Consider the following 22,919-nt stretch of genomic DNA (forward strand, 5'->3'; position numbering starts at 1 on the left):
TCATGCAATCCAACCCTTTCAATCAGTCAACAACAGGAAGCGCAGCAGCATGTCCACCTCTCAGAGCCGCTGCAAGAAAAATGCCAAGTAACTCTTTTAACCACCTGGTTAACTGCCTCATTACCAAGCTTCAGCAAGTTTACAGTTCACACTGAAAGATACTCTTGTGTAAAAGGCGATAGTTTGTATTACCGTAGGAACAAACAAAATTTTAATGTTTTTGAAAGACCTGTCATCATTTCCAGGAAAAACAAAACTTTAATGTTTTAGAAAGGCCTGTCATCATTTCCAGAACAAACAAAATTTTAATGTTTTAGAAAGGCCTGTCATCATTTCCAAGTAAAATTTCTCATACTGCATAATTGTCACTGTAGGTTAACTACAATAAAATATAAATGTTTCAGTTAAAATTTCTGAACTACTGAAAGTAACCTCATACTAACTAGTTTCAATCAAAAGTAGTTCATTTTTATCCAAGTGTCTTTTTACAAATTACTTGCTATTAAAAATTATCTTTGCACTGGCACAAAGACACAAATATGTAATGACAAGTAATGTATATCACATCTACATTCAAAATATCTGATGCTTAAAATCAAACACTATGCAAGTTCACATTAATCCCAGTCATCATCGCTGCCATGATCTTTTTCTGATGCCTCAGTTGCAACAGTTGGTGGAGGTATCAAGGCAGACATTTTCTCCATTGTTGTCATACCTCCAGTATTTTCAGGTGGCTTTGAGTCAACAGCATCTTTACTATCCTTCTGTCCACCAGATATGCCCTGGAAAGAAAGGATAGCTTGGATGGCATACACTTACTTTTACATTCGAACCTGCAAAAAGCTCCACTATGTATCTGAGAAACTTTCATGGTCTGGCTGCATCACTAAAATACAAACTTCCTAGCTAACTTGAATATCAACTAATCAAAATCTGGTTTCTTTTGTGGGTTTGAAAATTAAAAAAAAATATATATCTCAAGGCAGGGGTAGCAATGGGAAACTGACATATTCTGTATTTTTCTCAAAAGTCAAAATATGTTTCTTGTAGTTTGAGAATGTTTCTCTATCATAGAATGAGAATACAGACAGGGCACTGTATAAATAGTTCAATCTAACAATAACAATTGCAGTGCCAAAACATTTTTGCCAATGTATCTACAAGTGTGTGACATCTTACATTATTTACACTACTTGTCAGTGCTTGAAGTTTAAATATAACATATGCTTCCTTTGACTTGAGAATGTTTTGGGTCATATAACAAAAATATAATGGCAAAATACTTATGAAATGGTGGCTTACTTGAATAAAAAGATAGGTGGAAACATTTTGATGAGAAACTTATGTTGCTAAGAGCATAAGTCTTCTCTAGTATGAAGTTGGAATACTGTATACAGTACAAGTACTTGTTCCTCATACTTCTGGAATGTTTGTTTATATGGCAATAAAAAGAAAATATATAATAGTAAAGATAAGCTTAAAATTTTTCTCCTGCCACATTTACCCTACTTGCTTTCAAAGCACTTGGATATTTTGATTTATATCAGACAGCCTAAAGTTTTAGCTATCTAACATTTAATTTTCCACACTTACAAATTCTATGATCTAATGTAACTGGAACAGGAGCATTTATCAATATTTACTACTGCAGCCATATTTTTTATGTAGGGGCCAACAAAACGGACATAATTTCATTGGAAACTCAAAAGCCTAAAATATTTCCTTGTGTGATAACTTTAGTAGAAAACACAATGAAGACAAATATATCATATAAGTTGTCAGAAAAAACAGTTTACCACTATATATATATATTGCTCTAACAAATCAATTTGGCTTGTTTCTTGGGGATACCTCCCATAGGAGGGTAGTGCCATCAGTGCACCTCACATGGTACACTGTAGGCATTACTTAACCGCCTGTGGACAGGTAACATACATATATGTTTACATATAGTTTTGCGGTGGATTCCGGGAAATATACACATATGTTCATGATTTTGCGCCATACAATATGAATAAATTCTGCGGGAAAAGTGCTCAGATCACTTCCATGGGCCATAAGTGAATCATGGCAACTCTTATCCCAACTCTAATAGCTATCTGGTACAGCAGAGAGGGATCAGTTTGCCTTGAGATCTCGTAGGGGAATGTTGTCCAAAATTCTCATCCAATGATGTCTTGTAAATATTTTAAAATAAATATACTCAGAATCTGTTATTGCTTTTAGCTCTTATCTGTTATGATATTGTGTGAGCTGTAATAATAATTTTACAAAGTGAGATAAAATAAAATATTAGAAAAAACTTATAACTTGGTAAAATTAGCATTTCTTCACGAATATCTTTTCAAAAAGAGGCCCTGCACCGGGTTGGAAATATTCACTTTCAACTTTCCCTTGAAGGTACAAAAAAATGGTAGAATTTCTTTACTTATACCATGTGCATATGCATATTTTCCTCTTTCCATTGATGAGTTTTTTTTTAAATTGGCCATCCGTAAGTTTAGCTAGGTCTAGGGGTGTGCTAGTAGAGTATATATTTTGCCCAGACTGTGATGGTTAAGGGTCTTTGCAGCATCCCTTTGGCCTCTAGCCACAACCTCTTTCATTCCTTTTACTGTACCTCCATTCATATTCACTTCCTTCCATGTGACTTCCCACCCTCTCTAACAATTGTTTCATTCCATGTGACTTCCCACCCTCTCTAACAATTGTTTCATTCCATGTGACTTCCCACCCTCTCTAACAACTGTTTCATTCCATGTGACTTCCCACCCTCTCTAACAATTGTTTCATTCCATGTGACTTCCCACCCTCTCTAACAATTGTTTCATTCCATATGACTTCCCACCCTCTCTAACAATTGTTTCAAAGTGCAACTGCAACGTTTTCCTCCTGTTACATCTTTCAAACCTTCTTACTGTCAATTTCCCTTTCAGCGCTGAATGACCTCACAGGTCCAAGCTCTTGGCCTTTGGCTTAAATTCTATATTCTATTCTATTCCTTGGGATGCAAGCCATAGCCTTTTCTATAGGACACTCATGGTTAGAATGAGTCGAGGGAGCTGGGTCACCTTTAACTACTTTCAGAGGGGGTTGTGAGGAAGAGTACATTGCCTTTAGTCAGGAACCTCTTGTACACTGGATGATTATGGCGTGTACCTCCATTTCCCTACAAACACCCTGGAGGAGTGAAGTGGGAAGGATTGCAGCACCCCTCCCAGCATCGTCTCAAGACCAGGCACTTGGAGAGTGCATAACTAGCAGGATCCACTGAGTGAGAATAAGAACAGTCAAGAAGTGAAGGAATGTACCCTCCATCTCATGTATACTGGAACATATATGAGAGTGATGTTCATGTGATGAGCAATGCCTCGAAGATCTTCTACCATGGCTACATTCCATGAGACAGATCTGGCATGAGAGAACCATGATGATGACAAGGAACGAGACGGTGAGTACTTTGTAGAGGACCATTTACACTTTCTCCTTTTCCTCTCTTCATACAGCACACTTGATATCCACTGACCAGGACTTGTAAAAGAAAGGACTAAGGAAGTAAGCTTGTACGGAGGAAGGTCAATAAGAAGGACCACTTCAAGCGATTGTTAATGCTCGACAGACATATCAACAAAACTACCACCAAGGAAGATTTGGGAGATGTGATTGCTGTGTTCTCCACTAAATTACCAAGAAAGGCAGGAAAGATGGGCTTACCTGGAACATTCAGCTTGGCTAATTCATAACTATTATCAGAGGGGGAAAATGCAGCTGTGGGAACATCAACCCAAGATAAGTCTACACTTTCAGACAGGGAGTGGCAAGATGTCTGTGGAGGAAGAGAGCTAACCCAGGGTTCAAAGGAAGTACCAGTGGGTAAGGGGGCAGAAGATTTTGAAAGAAAGGTCTCAGCTGGATCCGCCACATTCACCAGTGGAATAAAAAGAACCATGCTCGTTCTTCCTCTTCCTTGTCTTTGTTACCATCCCCTTTCTTGAGCTCATCACCTCCTGCCCTGGTATCCACCTTGGTCTCAGCTTGGGCTCACATGCTGAGTATTCATCTGTTGTGATACCTGGTAGGTTGGTTAGTCCTAGCATCTTCTAGGAAACAATTTTTACAGGAAAGGATTCTCTTCTCTCCTTCTGTCATAGGCTGGGTATTGTGATGAACTAGAGGAGGTCAACTCTCATCCCCAAGCAGAAAACAGAGTGCCTGGGTATGCTTATGGATTCAGCAATGGTGAGAGCCTTCCTGGTGGACATTTGCAAAAGCAAGTTCAGAGAGGTATAGGTGCAGTTCCTTGTTTTGTCAGAAACATCTCAGCTTTGGCAGGTGGTCCTCGGTAATCAGTTGTTGTTAGAGAAGCTTGTGCCTCACGAGTGGAGTCACCTTTCCTCACTTCAGTGGCAACTGCAGCAACAATGGTCTGCACATTGAGACCCTCCTTCTCAGCTTACGCCTTGAGCCAACAAGTCAGGGAGGACCTAAGGTGGTGGGTAGACAACAAAAGCATCTTAAAGGGAGTTCCACTGACCCTCCCCTCCTCTGACAGTCTTCTGTTCTCAGATGTATTGAAGAAGAGGTGGGTAAGAAGAGGTGGGTGCACACTTGAGAGGAGAGGTTATTTCATGTGTGTGGCCAGGAAACACACCTCATCTACACGTCAACATTCTGGAAATGTTGGCAGGGTACTTAGTGTTGTAATAATTTCAAGAATGGTTAAAGGGGCATCCAGTGGTGTTAATGAGGGACAACACAACCATCATGGCCTACATAAAAAAAAACAGGGAGGGATGGTGTCTTGGACTATGTTGGCTGGTGTTGCAGATGCACAAGTGGGCAGCCCTCCAAGCCATTGAGCTGTTGGCAAGGTTCATTTTGAGCAGGCAGAACATGCTGGCAGATCAACCTGTTATCAGGTCCAAGAAGTACAGATAGAGTGGTCCCTACATCCTTGAGTAGCAGGGAGGCTCTTAGAGATACAGGGGTCTCTCATGTTCAATCTGTTTGTGACCAGACTGAATTGAAAACTTCCGATCTCCTGTTCTCCAGTCCCAGACCCTTGGGCATTGATGAAAGATGCATCCCAACATCCCTGGCACAATCTGGATGTGTATGCATTGCCACTTCTCACTGATAGGGTGATCAACAGTGTTTGTTACCAGGGGCTTCAGATGACGCTAGTGGCTCCTAATGACTGCATGTTGCTTAGTATACGAATATGCTGACACTCTTGGTCGAGGCACCAAGAGAGCCGCCCCTGCAGCCCATGCTCCAGTATCAACCTCATGTTCGCACATACCACCAGACAGTCCACTCCCTGTACCTCTTGCATGGAGGTTATCCAGTCTCCTGTGAGAGGGGGTTTTTTCACAGGGCTGAGAGGGAGATGTAAGGTACCTCTGTTGATCATCAAGGATGTTTTAAGGAAAGAAGGCCACCCTCTGCAATTGGTGTTGTAGAAGGGGTACCTCTCTGGCTGGAGAGTCTGTTTAGTGGACCACAAACTTCCACATCTACATTTGCCAAGACAAGCTCCCCTCAGTTTCTGCAGTAAAAGGCTATCTCACATCCTTATTCAGGTCTTCAGACTGAAAAGGTTGGATCTCTCTGCTTCAGTTGAGTTATCCATGCTAATGAGAACTTTTGAAAAGTCTTGTCTTCCTCAAGAACTATGGCCCCTGGAGTGGGGTGATTCCATTGAGCCTCTGCCACCTACTTTAGACAAAGACCTCACTCTCAAGACTGTTTTCCTCTAGGCTCTAGCCTCGGGTGGGGGAGTTAAATGGCTTGTCCTATCTCATATAACACTCAGAAGCCATCTGTTTCAGATGTGAGATTTGAGAATTTCTTGATTCCATCCCTTTGAGATTTCACTGGTGGGGACACAGACAAGATGCTTCTTTGCTCAGTCTGCAGTCTTGCACAAGAGTACATGAAGTCTGAGCGTGAGCCTATCCCTAGTTTTTTGGAAGAATTTCCGTTTCAGGTAATGAAGGCAGAGGTCTGGTGAAGCCAGACTACCTTTACCTTTACCTTTACCTTTACCGGAGGGATGTCACCCACAAGTCCTTGGATACATTCTTCTTAGGACCTGTGGTGGCTGCTCAATAAGTTTTATAGTCACCCAAGCTCCAACCGAACAGAGAAGTATCTCTTCCGAGTATCTAAGCCCAGTGTAAGTCTAGAGGTATGAATGCTGAGTGCTGGACTCTCCTTCCTTTCTTTTCATTAATAAGAGCAGTGTCTGGGCCAAGGTACATGCTGGAATCAGGTGATATACAGGTGAGTACATAATGAGTACCCAGTTCTAGTTTTGTCTGAGGATGTGTTGCCCTCTGTCCTCTTTCTTTTAATGAAGACAAGTGGGGACAAGGTAGAGCTTATCCTACACCTATTATTGATAACAGCCAGTATAAGCTGCCTGCTGAAATTATATCAATGGGAGATATCATGGTTTTCTGAATTCTTTCCTTGTCTATCATAAAAAACATTCTGGCCAAGGGCCCTACTACCCTGGCCAACATTTTTGCCAGGCCATTAGGGGTTTCAGGAGTCATGACATCCCTGACTAGGAGCATGGAATTCTTGTTTGCTAGGGGACCATCAAATTCAAAATTTTTAAAATTTTCAAACCAAAGAAAGCTCTGCAGGTGGTTACTAGGTTCATACCTGAATGACATCTTACTCTTTTGCTAGGTATACAATATACTATAAGTGTTACCTCTGGCTTTGTCAGGTACTTGACAATTTTATGACTCCAATGAGGAGAATGTCACCCTCTGTACTTTTTCAAGGATACATGGCATCAGGGCATGGGGCCAGCCTTAGCCCTTTCAGATGTACTTTGCTGTACTTTTTGGCAATGAGGGAAGGTGTATAAGATGTAGCTTCCTTTCCTCCAATCTACTAGAGGGAAATCACCCATAGGCCCAATTATATTTTCTTGGGGACTGCAGTGCTTGCTCTACAAGTGGTGTAGGTACCATGGTCTACCTGGGCAAAGTAGTACTTGCCCAAGTACTTTAGCTTAGTGTTAGCCTCATGGATGAATCAATGTGTCTAGCTCTTTCTCTTCTAATTCCTTTCTGAATCACCATCTAGACTGAAGTATAAGCTAAGTGTCTAAGATGAATCTCCCCCCAACTCTCCCTGATAACAGCAGGATTGGGGGGGAGGGGAATGGTATAGGTAGGGCTACTAGCTAGACCAATTTTGGGTTCAAACCAGATGTAGCTGCTTTCTGCCTTGAATTCCCTTATCAGAGATTTCATGATTCTACAATATTTCCTCCTTCCCTGAGTACCTCCCATAAAGCCAAGTACCCTGGCCCAGGGACCTATTGCTTTGGTCAACCATTTCATCAGCCTGGAAGGTCACAGGAGTCATGACATTCCCTGATTGCATGTGCAACCAAGAGCACGGCATTTCCAATGGTGTTCAACTCCATTCAGTTCACAGGGACTACCTTCCACCAAATGGGTGGATCTCCTAATAAAAAAGGCAATACAGTAGCAGTTTGTATTACCATAGGAACAAATAATTTTTAAAAGTAAAATCTGTATTTTTCCTTGGTATGCAACTCAGTCTTTTATATACCAGTTAACAGCAGGGGTTCCGTTCCCAGCCAAGTGCCGCTAACTGAAAATCAGCAATAATAGTGCCGATAAGCCACTTAACAGCGCCGCTAACCGGATATTGGCGCTGATAACTGGTTATCGACGCCGATAAACTGCTTACCGATGCCAATATACCACTTACCGACACCGATAAACAAACTTACTGGTGCCGAAAATCGCTTACAGGCTGAAAATCTGGTTAATGGTATTGCTAGCCAAGCGCTGTAGCACTGAAACACCATTAACCGATGCCAACAGTAAGCGGGGACTACCTGTACTGTGGTTAACCTGCGAATAGCTAAAATCCGCGAATACTTAAAACCCTTCTAAAAACACTTAGAACTGCTTATTTTGATAGTTCAAACACTAAAAAAACTTTAAGAATGCTTATACAGGTATTATCCTACTTATGATAGGGGTTAGGTTCTAAAAACCCATTGTTTGTTGGAAAAAACGTGTATTTAGAATATAGCCTAGCCTACACTAGGGTATTCAATACCATGTATACAAATATGGTAGGCTAGCCTACACTATAAAGTATACTCTATACATACACAGTATAGTAATTATTAATATCAGCTAATTCTAGAGGTTCATGCAGTGACTTACGACAATTCAATAAAAAGAGAAACTGAATAACAAACAAGAATTAGGTTAGCCTACACTACAGTATATCATATACATATACGGTAGCATAGCCTACATTATACTGTACTGTATATTCATATAATATTGTATTATACAAACATCAACATAATGAATATACATCTTTTCCATGGATCTTTTACAATGTTATGCTTTAATTCACTATATCCAATAATACTGTATGTATTATATCGCTTTTCTATTATGAATTGTGATCATAGCAATCAATGTTTTGGTTTGGAAATTGATTACGTGGTAAGTTTATTTCACTGTGTTTAACTCAGTTCAGAGTGCTTTTCTTGCTTCTAGTTAGCATAAATGAATCTCTAGATACTTTATTTATATGGGGCAAGGTTATTTTTCATTATACAAAGTGTTTTTAAGTCAAAATATAACTTAAATGCATCCTGTTATGAAATTAACTTAGCTATTTTTTTTGTTAATATATAACGTTGGTCGTTTGGGGGCACCCTTGTTTTGTGTTAAAAAAAAAATCAAGATTCTGTTCACTATTTTCACTTGATTTCATCATAATATGATCTTTACGTATTTATCTTTTATCGGCGTAAAAACACTTAGAACTGCCCATTTTGATAGTTTAAACACGAGAAAAACCCTGTAAAAATGCCTATACCTGAGTATTTTAATAGTTTTATAACAAAAATGGCATTTATTCATGAAAATTATATGAAAATACAGTAATTAGTGAATATTTCTGTGAAAAATACCGCGTATGGGCGAATTTTCCGGGAATAATGGGTAGATATGTTCCACTGAGAAACCCGTGAATGCGTGAGTCCGTGAATCGTGAGAATGCGAATACGGGGGGTTTACCATACTATAATGATTAACATTTCTTACAATGTCAACTTAACTAGTGGACAGCTGGGGATCTGCCCCTTGTGGTAAGTAACGAAATTCACAAAGTAACAAAAACTGGCATATAACCTACACAACAGGGTACCTTGGAGCTAACTCTCATAGCTTATAGCCTACTGCAATTCCATGTAAAGTATCTAATAGTCTATCCTAACTGGTATTTTTTAATTTTCACTTGATTTAAAGTACTGATTCACTTATCATTCGAATTCAGAGATAATGTCTGCAAAATGAATAGCTTCTAACAATATGTGTATGTACCTCTACCTGTACTTAATTCAAAATCTTCATTATAAAAAGAGAGAGAGAGAGAGAGACACACACACACACACACATACTAAAGAATGTGTAACTACATTAATGTATTGTATGTAGTACAGTAGAGTACAGTACAGTGCTGCATTAAGTAAGAAAAAAAAAGAGAGAGAGAGAGAGTTGAGAGAGGCCCACAGTTAGTGTGTATTGTTTCCCAACATGATTTTCACAAAGAGGAAAGAGTGAGTCAACATGAGTGCGTTTGTTTGTTCACCCTCCAAACAAGAATACCTGGGTCTATTTCTGTGGTAAGTACAAAATACTTTTTATCATTTTTATCAGACTTGGGGGTGTCTGTTAAGCAACAAAATCTGCTAAGTTGAGGTCCGTTAATTTGAGGTGTCACTATTTTTCACATGAATAGCATTATTCATATAACCTAAATGAAAAATGCTGGTGCTGTGTTTAGATACAGTGTACTGCAATCAATTATCAAGTGATTGATTATTGTATTTGTGAATAATTTAGGCACGAATGATCCTAAGATTAAGCCCATTTTCATTCGTTACAAGATACATATCACTTGTTGAACAGTATGTCTCCTATGATATAAAAAATACTTAACCATGTCTACATATACTGTATATTTCAATAATAATAAAAAATCAAAGCCATCCCACAAGGTTCAAATGCCAAAAGCCCCCTTTGCAAAAACATTTGTAGAGGCAAACCCTTAGGTATCAGGTCCTAATGCTTTAACACACACAAAGGTATGATAAGGTTCCACATTCCGAAAACCTAATACAGACCAAAGAACGCACTGAGCAACTGTCTGAAGCCAAGATAAGAAAATGGACTGGCATCTCAATTCTCTCAATTCCACACATCTGAGGGTTTAACAAGTATGTAGGTATTGTAAGGCATTTACAACAAGATTTGATATTCAGACACCTACTAGAGACCAAAGAATGCACTGAGAAACTGTCTACAGCAAAGGTAAGAAAATGGACTGGCCTCTCAACTCTACACCTAACAGTCTAACTGGTATGTATATTTTGAAATTAAGATCACCTGCTAAAAACCAAAGAATGCTTTCAGCAACTGTCTGAAGCAAAGGTGAGTAAATACTGTCATTGCGATTTCACAACCAGTTCCACAACTGTATCCATTCCACCGTAATGAGAAGGGTCCCTTCTCAGACTTAAGAATACTTGAGGCTTAACACTACTTAATTCTTAAGAAACTGGGAGATGAGGGGCTGAATAAGTGGAAACAACCTTTTATTATGGTCTTGTGACATGAATTCTGTTAATGCTCACTTTCCATAAGAATAATAAGACTGAATCAGCTGACTAGGTGTAAGCTAAAAAATCCTCTTGTGACTTTGAATGATTTTAACTCATCATCATTGCCCCCAGCAGTGTGATGCATAGGACCTTTTTTAACTATACCTAATTTTATTACCTGCCATTCACTACTCATTCCTGTTAATAAGGCAGAACAACTAGTAAACACCTGCAGTAAATTCATGTCAAATACTTTTAGAAAAAATGTCACATCCAACACTAAATGTGTAGCCCTCCAGTAACATCACTCCCAAACAATGAACAAATAAATATCTGTAACGATCACTTGATTCTGTTACCAGCATTAATAAAATTAAGAGGGTTTGCATTTTCAGTTACTAAACACTCAGTCTGCCATAACTGGAATTTAGTAAAATTAACAGGATTTGCTTCCATGAATATCTGTAAAGATAACATGACCTTCAACAGTTTAAAGGTAGTCAACCACTTACTTTGCGTCTCTGTGAAAGTCTGTTGAACAAATCACTCATTAAATCACCAGCAGGAGGTGCAGATGCAGTCTGGAAAGAAAAAAACTGGACATAATCTGATTTTTCATACACTAACAACTTTAAATCATACATTTTTGCCACACCATAACAACTGCCTTCTGAGCAAGCCGCTGGATCCCAACACATCTTGACACTATTTATTCAAGTATATGTAAAAAGTGGAGCAAGGTAAATCTAAGGATGTTAGATAGCTAAGTGGGAAAAGATGAAAAGTGAAAGGTCAAAAGCAACATAGCTAATACCTTGAAGACACTGCAAGGAATCCCTAATACCCAGCTACATTGTACAGTAGTGCCTAGAAGGCACACTATATGTGATAACAATTACAAGTTCTAACAAGAATGTTAAATGAAAGCAACATTCCATTATTGTGGTCATCCTGTATAGAGTAAGTATTTTGTGTGCTATGCATAGTGGTGCTGCTTCTTCCAGGAACAAAATTTTATATAGGTATTTTTTTTTCTTATTTGTGGCAGTTTTAATTCCATTAGATATTAAATCTCTTTGATTTTACCTTTTTAAACACTGATCTCAAAAGGTTTTGTTCTGTTGATCCATACAAATCTACTCATTCAATTACATGTGCACACACGTGTGTATCTGAAATATTCTATTTACCATTAACAAAAATTACATAGAATAAAAAATGAATACAATAAAATAAAAAATCAAACATGTTTCATCTCTAGAATAAAATATTTTATCATCTGATGCCGTTGGTAATTACCTTATTTTTCAATTGTCAGTAAGAAAACATAAATGTTTAAGGTCTAATCATAAGGATTTTTGACATTACCTAATAGGCTACCAACCTTAACAGTTGCAATCATTATGCACTGGTTATTATGTTTCAACTGAAAATTGCATCAACTACTGTCAATGGTTGATAAATATCTCAGGATAACTACATTCCAGGCATCTTTTCTTCATACAAATGTCTAACTTATATAATTTTTGACACTACCTAAATAATAAGCAACAAACTTCAACAGCCGTTCAACTGCAATTGTTATCTGGGAGCATCAGCTACCAAACATTCTAGACTGTCTTACATCTGCTCTTCAAGTGCAGCAAGCAGGTACTGCCTGATTTGGGTCCTAAAATCTTCCTTCAAAAGTGCACCAGCAGTAAATGAACATGCTGGGATGGCACTGGAGGAAGCTGTATCACCAAGAAACACCTGAAAACAGAACTCTCTTAACCATTGGTGTGTCAGCAGCAAGTGAAAAGGGAATTGCTGAGGATAAAGAGACAGTCGAAGACTCCAATGTTGATGACAGGGACACTTCCTCCACAGTACTTTATAAACACCTCTTGTAACCTTCACAGGTTAGGTGACCATCCTTCAGTCGACAAGTGAGCTTGGGAGAATAAACTTGACACTGACAACTACTGTGGGTCCCTGTAAAGACTACACTTACAGGACATGGTTTGCCAGGCAAGCCATTACATCTGTGCTGAGACAACTCATGGTAAGTGGAGCAAAGATCGAAAAGAGAATACAATTTACAAAGCAAATACAAAGACTGTATGCTGAAAATCAGCAAGTATACAATAGAAACAAATACCAGAACAAAAGAGGTACAGATTATGTAGACAAGGAAAAAATTTACACATTAGGGCAATGAAACTAAAGAGAAAGCAAAAAATAAAATAATTCAAAGTGCAAATAAGCAAAATCATAATGCACAATTTGAAGAGTGGGAACAGTCAAATGCTGGATGCAAACAAAACTATAAATACTAGTACAATCATACCTCAGCTAACAGATGTCAATTACTGGACAATTTGATTAAAAGAAGTTTTGTCCAAGGAAATATCTGTTCCATTAACGATTTAACGACATAGATAACCAGCTATAAAATATAATATGGGATAAGGCAAGTCATGTATATGTGGTACCCAACTGAAACAAAGGGAGGATTCAGTCTACACATGGGTCTCACTCAGTGCACATCTCTGCTAAACTACCTCCTTTGTCTTTTGTGTATATTTTGCAATTCTAGTGGAAAGTAATTGCACTGTACATGAGTCACCATGGCCCCTAAGAAGGCTAGATATGACAGCGAGGCTGAGCCTGATCTGGAGGATATAGTGTCTCTCTGGGAAAGTCTATGGCCTTGGAGGTAAGTGATGATGTGGAGGAGCATAAAGCAGAGTTCACAATAGAAGAACTGCATGACCTTCAGGGAGAGCAGCATCACACATCATCTGAAGAACTGTCTTTCGAGGAGGAGGAGGAGAGAAGGAAGAATGTTCCTCGTTCACTGATAGAAAAAAAGTGTGCAAAATTGGGGGAAGTGCAAAGTTTTGGTGAAAATATTAGCCTGACAAAGTTGTAACAAACCATATTATAAACCTGCTGAATGACATTGGTATCTCTCACTTTAGGAACACTTTAGGTTGCAGACAATAAAACATCATCACAGGACAGGTTTTTAGTGAGAAAGAGACATTGAACCCGAAGGAGAAAGCAGTAGAAAGAGACAAAAAACCCAATAACATACATAACATCAAAATTACCTGGGTGAAAACCAAATTAATGAGACCAAAGTGTAATTCACTGCAACACATGCCTGCTCTAATCCAGATCATGAATTGTACAACTTGCTACCCCTTTATACAAGAGTAGATGCCAATCTCTCAACATTCATGTGAAGATCATCTTTACTTCAGTAAGCACTGGTGGCACTCAAGTGGTGATTAGTTCTCCCAGTTACATCCTTTTCAGACAACCTTAAGCTAATAAAAATGTATCTAAAATAAATAGACTAGTATTTGTTGAGCATTTTCTTTAAGGGATGTCACATATGACAACATGCCTATAAATGTTTGACTAATAAATACATCTAAATCATCAAATAAAATTCTATCTTTTCTACTATGTCTGTCCCAACAACATAATTACCATAATATTGCCCACAGATGATAATACAGCCTGTAAAATAATAACTTTATGATAAAATACTTCAAACCTAAGCAGAAAGGGTTACATAATAAATTCAATGCAAAAGCTAAAATTCCTCCTGATTTTATTCAAGGCATAGTAATTTAAACTACCTCTATAAACTGGGTTATTGTATTTTAATTGTTCACACCCAATTAAAAAAATCAACAAAAATCTTCCTTCATGTAACAATCTTTATTACAAAAATTTTAATGGTTGCATACCTAGCTCTTAAAATCAGTCATGTTTACAAACCCATTACTGTTATCCTATATACCTTTACTCAGTACAGAGGGCTCGCAACCTCACCAAGTGGACTGATCTTGGAAACAGAAAGCTCATGCTCCATTGGCCTGGAAGGCAATGCAGAATTTCTCCATGTGGCTTCACCAAAAGCAGTTTTACTGTTGAGCTTCTCAGTAATTTCATGAATTAAGGGATTCCTTTATTTTCATTATGTAATTTTTTTTTTCAAATAATTGCTATACACGGTACTGTACTTTATTATATAGTTGTTTCTGTAATAAGACCTTCCTTCTTTCAGAATCTATTGATTCATTATGGCTGGGAGCCATCTGTAAGGAGCCAAGTTAATGATAAAAGGGTTTGTAGAAAAATTTGTTCTATTGCGATAACACTGTTGGATGGTTCTGAATTTTTGGCTGAAATAATTATGATACATAAACTTTTTTTGGTATTTCTGTATACTTCGACACCACATTAAATGGCTGCCTGTGAGTTACTACGTAACTTTCTTTAGGATGACATGACCACATGCAATTAGCCTCATAGAGCTCTTACATTTCAAACAGTGATGAGTATAAAGACTATTCTGAATACTGAATTAAAACAAAATTTCTAAAAATCAACTTCTAATGGCTGTCACAAACCAGTTTATTAGTGACATTGATAATCTATTAAAAAAAATGCTTTGCACAGTAAAACACCCAACTAACCTCTTTCTTGGAATCTTTTTTACGGTCCTTACTGCTCCTAAGCTTGGCTTTGCCTGCCCCTCCTGCTGCCTGAATGGCTTTCATTAAATCACTACGTGCATCTGATGTTACTGCAGCTGGTACACCCTGCAAAAAAAATGTGCAGTTTGTGCACCTTTCCTTTATGGTATAATTAATCTTTTAGTATCTTCAACACCCATAAACATGCAACAACCGTATAACAAATATCTAGGCTAAATTACCATTACTAACAATAAACAGTTTGACCACACCATGGAGTTAAATTCTTAATGATTATACAGCTTGCCCAAAGTTGTTCTTAATAAATACATTAGCTCTTATTTAATAAATTGAAACTCCTTAAAATTTAACTAAAGGATAAAGTCAAAATACTGAAGATTTTGACAAAGTAGTTCAGTATTATCTACATTCTAGGACTGGTTTGTAGATTATTCATCAAATATCCAAGGGTCATAGAAGTGTGATCATTCACAAAACAGGGTGGTATTACTTCAAATGATGCATTCTCTTTGGAATAAATGATATCAGAATCCAACAAAGGGTATAATCTGCATTAATTTATTATCAGACTGATTATTCCACAAAATTTCCATTTATTGAAAACGATAGTTTTGGAGGAAGTAAAAATCTTTTGCAGGAATAGCTATATTTGAACTAGTCATAGCAGTTGCAGCTTTGGCTACTGTATCAGCACCTCAGGTTTTCTTTAATGCCTACAAGAGCATTGGACCAACATAGTTCAACTTTTACAATTAGCTTCATATAATTTGTGAAGTGACACTTAACCTCCTTGACAATATTCTTCTGACCAATGATCCTGAAGTGTTTCTAAAGCACTTCTACCAGAATAACTAAAAATTCTATATTTCTTTAGTGGTATAATTTTAATAATCTTAAGGTCCTTTCTCAAAATCTCACCTTTGGAGCATCCTGCTTTTCTCCGCTATCTTCAGTTGATTGTGCTGGAAGGGAAGCAGGAGGTGGAGGGGGAGGAGGTGGAGGAGGAGGGGGTGCATCACCAAGGGGAGGAGGGGGAGGTGGTGGTGGTGGTGGAGGTACTGCTGTAACACTTGAATTATTAAGAGCTGGAGGAGGAGGAGGAGGAGGGGTATTTGAAACACCTGAAGATGGTGGAGCAACAGCCATATTTGCTGGAGGAGGGGGTGGTGGAACAGATTCTTGTGAAGGTGATTCGGCTGAAGCTGCATCAGAAGAATCCAGTGAAAATGTAGGAAGGTCTGGCATTCCAAAGGATGGAGCAATGGTTGGCCCAATATCAGCACTATAAAGCAGATCATTAGCAATTCCTGGAAATTGTTTCACTAGTTAGTAAAAGACTGAGAAAGCCATCGAGAGCCACTTCATAGTTACTCTTCAACTATTATTATGGTGCTCATATATTACCTAGATTGATAGAACACCTCAAGTTACTCATAAATTACCCAGACTGATAAGACTTATTAAACAATAAGAAAGTACATTGTAATATTACTATCAAGGCAATACTATATACTATTCTTTATCATGAAGTAATATTCAAATCTCTCTTTTTTTTACAATCCCTACCAGTGGTTGTACTCCCTTAATTGTCTTTAACTTTAAATTTCTGACAGTACATTTTTAATTTAAAAGCTAAGTTGTTCACTGCAAACACATCAATCATAAACAGACCTAATCGCAGTGACAATAACCCAAGACATCAATTCTGAAGTCTTCAAATACTGAAGGGGTAGTAGAATGATGAGTGACTATGCAAATGCATCCTTGAGACATCAGTCTAGGGGGTAAGAACCTAGTTCATTTTATAGTGCCTTACTGCTATGTGTTTCATCAAGAGTTGTGGTGTAGCTGTAATTCCAGCTGCTGGATTTCACATATTTCATTGCCATTTTTCCATTTTTTTAATCTCTTTACCTTATGCTTAATCAATCTTTTTTCTAAGAATAAGTAATCAATAGCTTAAAGGCAGTTTGCACATAAACCCCCATTAACTTTCAAGCTTATTCCCTGTTTATTTTTGCTTTGTGTGTGGCATTCCTTATTCCCTATGCTACTGTGTACTTAATTCAACCAAATTATTCTTTTGTGCACTAATACAGTGTTTCAACATAAACAGTAAAGGTAGGTATTTTAATGTTTATATAATATGTACTATGTTTTCAAGTTTTTCAAGAGTGTTTAACAGTTTATGACTGCCTGCTGCCCACAATTATTATGTACTCGTAATGAACCTGTTACCTTCTCTTTCAATTTCATATACCTCAGTTCTGTTTAGGGTTAAAACACTGTTGTGTGTGTTTTACTACCATTTCAGTATTGGATAATTTCTTGCAGCTTAATATTTTTCTATTTATTGCTTGAGACTTCAAGGGTGTCATTCATTTAACCAAGCCACAGTTATTTTCCAGGTGTTTGTGTCTTCTTTGGAGTTGGATACACAACTTCTATGTGTTCCGTCAGGGTGATCGCTGTTCCCAACACTTTATTAGGCCCATAAGTACCAGAGTTCTATGACCAATGAATCAGCTCCCTCTGCTTTGACAGCTTTTCTGCCCCCACAACTCAAGCTCTTTGATAGAGTGTAAGACTGCATGCTGCATATTAATGTGCTGCTCCCTACAGGCTAGCCCTGCCTTCTCTAGCTTCTCTGCCCATTCAGCACCACAACCCATTTCCTTCACTTACTCTGCATGTTCCTGTATCTGATCATTCACCCTCTATGTGTGGTGACTGGGTCCACTCACATGCTATGCCAGTGCCAGTCTCAGCCTAACAACTGTTATTTTATGGTCACAAACAATTATGGTGAACTCTGCTTTTGCTCAGTTATAGGATATTTTTAGATCAATGTCAAGCCATCTGTGCTCTGATATTGCATTTTCCATTTATTCTTTCTGACCCATCCCGGTTCTTGATTCTTCTACTACTGCTGTACCTGTGTATTTGGCCACTCCAGCTCTACCAGCTTTACCCTCTTTGTTAACTTTTCAAGCAGATGTTACATCTTTCAATTCCTGCTTTGTTAGGTGTCTGCACATTGCACATAATTCCTTCTGGTGCAGGCTTTACAGCTACAGCTGCAGGCCCTCCTGCCCACTTGTGCAGCTTTCTTGACCCTTCCCTCAAAAATGACCAAAATTCTTATTGCACCTCTCCTATCAGTGCCAATTCCTCACTCTATTTCTGTAGTAAATGCTCCTGCTGTTTTGACTTCTGTACAATCTGTTCCCATTTTGCCTGTGACTACAACCAGCCAGCTGTTAACAGGACAGCATGCTGAAGCTTTGCTGACTGATGACACAACTGTGCCAACACCTCCCACTACCACTACATTCTTCCTGTTGCTATGCCAAGACTGACTACTATTGCCTTGCCTCTGGCTAGGATTATAAACTGTCACTGCGTAATGCTCTGTCTGTTTAGCACTACTTAATGCTTTGTCTATAGGATATTTATCTTCCTATTGCTCCTTCTACTTTGCCTGGCCTTTAATTACCATACCTGTCCAAGCACAAGTTCACCTGTTTTTAAGAAAAGATCATGGCCACTGCAAAAGCTTACATATCAGACACTCAAAAGTAAGTGGGGAGTGTTTGACACCTCTTTATTTTCCTGTGTCATCACCTTCCAGTGTCCTTGTTTCTACATTGAAGACAGTTACTCCTTGCCCACAGAAACAACCTGCTTTCTCTTGCTGATAATATCTAGTTATGGTTCCCCACCAAGAATCTTCATTTTAAAATAAACTGAAGGCCAAGAATCCTGTTTGTGATAAGCAATGAAACTGAATATATCAATTCTGCTTATTACTTCATATAACTGATTATTATACTGTGCTACTTTTATAACAAATGAATATATATAAAGACTACTACAATCATAATTTCCAAATAATGATGTATTTTGTAAGGTAAAACGAAAAATATTTCAATAAAAATCAGTTTTATACATATAAAGTACTGCCTCAAAAAATATGCTTGTTCTAAAGCGTGTTAAAGAAAGACTCTGATCTGTATGACAGACCAAGAGAACCCCATAAGTAGGGTTAACCACCCAAGTCTTCCTAGCTCCCAACAGTAGATGCTTTTATAACAAAACTCACTTTCTTTTGTGCAAATGATTCTCAAGCACACCAGCTTGATTTATCCTAAAGGACAAAAGATCCCAGTGTGCACACCCAGACAAGAACACTTGAAACAGAAATTCTAGCTTAGGCATAACTGACAGTAGTTCAGAGTAAATAAAAACTGATAAAATTAGCCCAACTTTTCTAAATTAAACCTAGACAACGCAGTCACAATTTATACACAGAGTAAAAAAAAGTCCTCTAAGCTAAACCCTCAGCTTACAATTGACATTCACTATCTAATTAAATATCATAAAACACTTGAAAATGGAACATTATTTAACTGAAAAACTTCAGCTAAAAGAAATTCTATATTTTTCTAAACAACTACACTAACATTAACATATAAAATTTTATTGCAATTTTCATTTTTCCTAGGTGTACAAACCAGAGCCTTATATACAGGAATATCCTTCAGTGCAAGCTGGAGACAAATTGCTGAACTTGGCAACAAAGTACAGCAGTTAACTGGTGTTTATGAGAGAGAGAGAAAGAGAGAGAGACAATGTGGGGTACTTGCAGTGAGAGTATGATAAAAGGCTCTAGTTTGTATACCTGGGAAAAACACAAGTTATTTTCAAAATTTTTTATATATCCATAAAGATAAAAACCTTGGGTGTTGACCAGTGACAGGAGTTGAGCTCCACCTGCAACTGTAACAATATTGGTCACAATAGAGAGCAAGGGATGCAATGACTCCCACTCAATCTGGCATATGGGATGACAGAGCTGTTCATCCTGGAAGCAAACAGGCTGAGTATAGGAGAATCCCACAGCTTTAACAGCCTAGACTCCATTCAAGGTAGTAAAGACCACTCCATCCATGCAACCCGAATCCAGCAACCGAACTAGTATCCCAGAATGTTCTGCCTATCTGCTAGACAGCTTGATGAAATGGAAGAGTTCAGTCACTCTGTATTCACATCCCCAAACTTAAATTACACCAAAGTACTGGGGAAAAATACTTGTCTGTCCAAATGGAGTTGGGTACCTACACAACTTATTGAGCAGCCACCAAAGGTCCCAAGCAGAAGGTATTCAGGGACTTGTGGGCGACATCCCTTAGGTAGAATGAGTTAAGGGTTGTAAATCTAAATGAGAAACCTGCCCTCAATGCCTGGCAAACTGAAAAGTTCCTCTGAAAGACTAAGGAAGGTATCCAACCCCCAACTTCTTGGGCTCTTGCACAAGTAAGGAGTGATGTCTCTCAAAGGAGTTAAGCTATGGACACCTTCTTATGTTTGTTTATGCTAACAAAAAGGCACTGACACTCTGGATGAAGAGCATAGACTCCCTTGTGGTTCTGCAAATGCCAGCTTGCAAAGCAGGATCAAGACCGTTCCCTTTTGCTCTGAAATATTTTACTAAAGGTTGTGTTTTTGCTCCATCAGCACAACCGAGTGATCTATCAACTGTTATTGGAAAACTTGCAAAGCAAGCAATGCTTCTGACATTTACATAAACATGTTATGCAGATGAGGCGTCCTGCACCCACACACATGAAATGAACAAACCGCTAAGGAGTGCATCCTAGCCCTCCTTCAATGATCTGTAAAAACCTGCATTTCAGGAAGAGGCAAGTTTAAAGAAAATCTTGCCAAGGGGTTCCCATTGTCCAGTTACCACACTGCAGGCATCTTCATCCCCACTGGGGGTTTGAAAGACACCCGCAGTGGATCAGGGAGTCTCAGAACTCTGACTTTCTCTTCTCAACCACCTCCAAGCTACCCTTGGAAAAGGAGTACAGTCAACCCCTGCCTATTTGAGGTTCAAGATTCATGGCTTCACCTATCTGCTGATTTTTCTGTGGAACTTATCTCCAAATTATTTATGGAAAATTCAGTAATTCATGGATTTTTTCGTTGAGCAATATTCACTAATTACTATATTTTCATGTTATTTTTGTGACTAAATACATTTTTTATGGTAAAAAAAATTATTTACTAATTCCCAAACATTAATATTAATGTAAACACAGCAAAATATCAATAAAATGTATTTTTTGCAATGTATATTTAAATACAGTACATGTACTTCTTAACTCAGAGAGAGAGAGAATTATGAAAGCCTGGGACAAGAAACAGGTTTGTAAGCTTTGCGCTGATAATAAACTAGTTTTCTCTCCCCTCTGTACAAGAGGGACCTCCTTATTGAAATTATACTAAAGTGATATTGAAATGCTATTAAATTGATATTACTGTATGTAAAGTGTTTCAGATGATAGTTCAAGGTACAGTAAATTCCCCATATTTGCAGGGGATGCATACCGCACGCCCCCCACGAATAGCCAAAATCTGCAAATACTTAAAACCCCTCTAAAACACTGGGAACTGCCTATTTTGATAGTTTAAAGACAAAAAAAATCTAAAAATGCTTATACCTGAGAATTTTAATAGTTTTATCACAAGAAGTGCATTTAGTCATGAAAATTATATAAAAATACTGTAATTAGTGAATATATCTCAGTGAAAAATACCTCGAACGGGTAAATTTTCCGCGAATAATGTGTATATACATTCCACAGAGAAATCTGCGAATAGATGAGTCCGCGAATAGTGAGACCGCGAATACGGGGGGTTTACTGTATACATGTGAACATAATATCAGTTCTCTCTCTCTCTCTCTCCAACTGAGATAAGAGAGGGAGATTTTTTATGTATATTTAACAAGTATGTTTATTTGTTTTGTACTGTATAGTTTTATAGATAAACGTGACGTTACTTTGTCATTCATTTTTTCATATTTTCCATGCTATAATTACAACTTTTTGCATTTCAATAACTAGGACAATATAGTAAAATTAGTTCAGATTTTTGCATAATTCTGTGGAATTCCCTGTCTTTTCTGGTAGACAAACAGGAGGGGGTGTAGCCCTAAATGCCAATCATTTTGACACAGCAATGTGAAGGGTATTACTGTATCATAAACAAAAATACGAAAAAAACCGAAAATGTATGCGAGAAAATGCTGTGCCTGAATACAGGGATAACTTGATTAGGTTTCCCATGTAGCTGTAAGCCATATATTTTTAAGGGTAATGTTGTAAGGTGATTTTGAAATGATATTAAAGTGTTTTAGGATGATAGTTTAAAGTACATTTGGTGTTTGAACTATTAAAATAAGCATTAAACTATTAAAATAGGCAATTTAATGTGTTTTTAGAGGGGTCTTTGGTGTCTGAACTATTAAAATAGGCAGTTATCAGCATTTTCATAGGGGGGTGGGGCAAGTATTCGCCAATTTTAGCCATTAGCGGGTGGTTGTGGTTCCTAACCCCTGTAAATACCAGGGGTTGACTGTAATGCAAAGCCCCAAACAGACCTGCTCCTGTGAGAAGTCCTCTGAGGTTCTCCCTCTTCTTTTTTTTTTCAAAGAGAAAGATGGAGAAGAAGAGAAGAACAGGAAATCATTCAACAACAATAAATTGGAGAAATCTGAAAAGCTTTAACTCCTCCTTGCCCATAGTTTAGGTCTTGTTTCCCCTTAGCACAAGAACTGATCTAGGAATGTATCTGCCAGCGCTGTCATCAACACAGCCATGATTGATTTCTGAATGGCAGGGAGCCTCTGATCTGTTGATCAGGTTGTTAACCTGATCCAAAGCAACAGC

The 22,919-nt window shown here is 38.0% G+C and overlaps 1 protein-coding gene across 2 annotated transcripts in view; it reads right to left on the reverse strand.

Annotated features, from left to right (window-relative positions):
• Positions 1 to 264: 264 nt before the first annotated feature.
• LOC136854088 (WASH complex subunit 1-like) overlaps positions 265 to 22,919 on the reverse strand; it is a 68,279-nt gene continuing 45,624 nt past the window's right edge. For both annotated transcript variants that reach the window (XM_067130242.1, XM_067130244.1), the window contains 4 exons: positions 16,102 to 16,490; positions 15,163 to 15,288; positions 11,200 to 11,268; positions 265 to 785 (listed from right to left, as the gene is read on the reverse strand). In XM_067130242.1, coding sequence (XP_066986343.1) covers positions 618 to 785; positions 11,200 to 11,268; positions 15,163 to 15,288; positions 16,102 to 16,490 — 752 coding nt within the window. In that variant the 3' untranslated portion in view covers positions 265 to 617. The remainder of the gene's footprint in view (positions 786 to 11,199; positions 11,269 to 15,162; positions 15,289 to 16,101; positions 16,491 to 22,919) is intronic.

Source organism: Macrobrachium rosenbergii, chromosome 28 (assembly GCF_040412425.1).
Source record: "Macrobrachium rosenbergii isolate ZJJX-2024 chromosome 28, ASM4041242v1, whole genome shotgun sequence".
NCBI lineage: Eukaryota > Metazoa > Arthropoda > Malacostraca > Decapoda > Palaemonidae > Macrobrachium > Macrobrachium rosenbergii.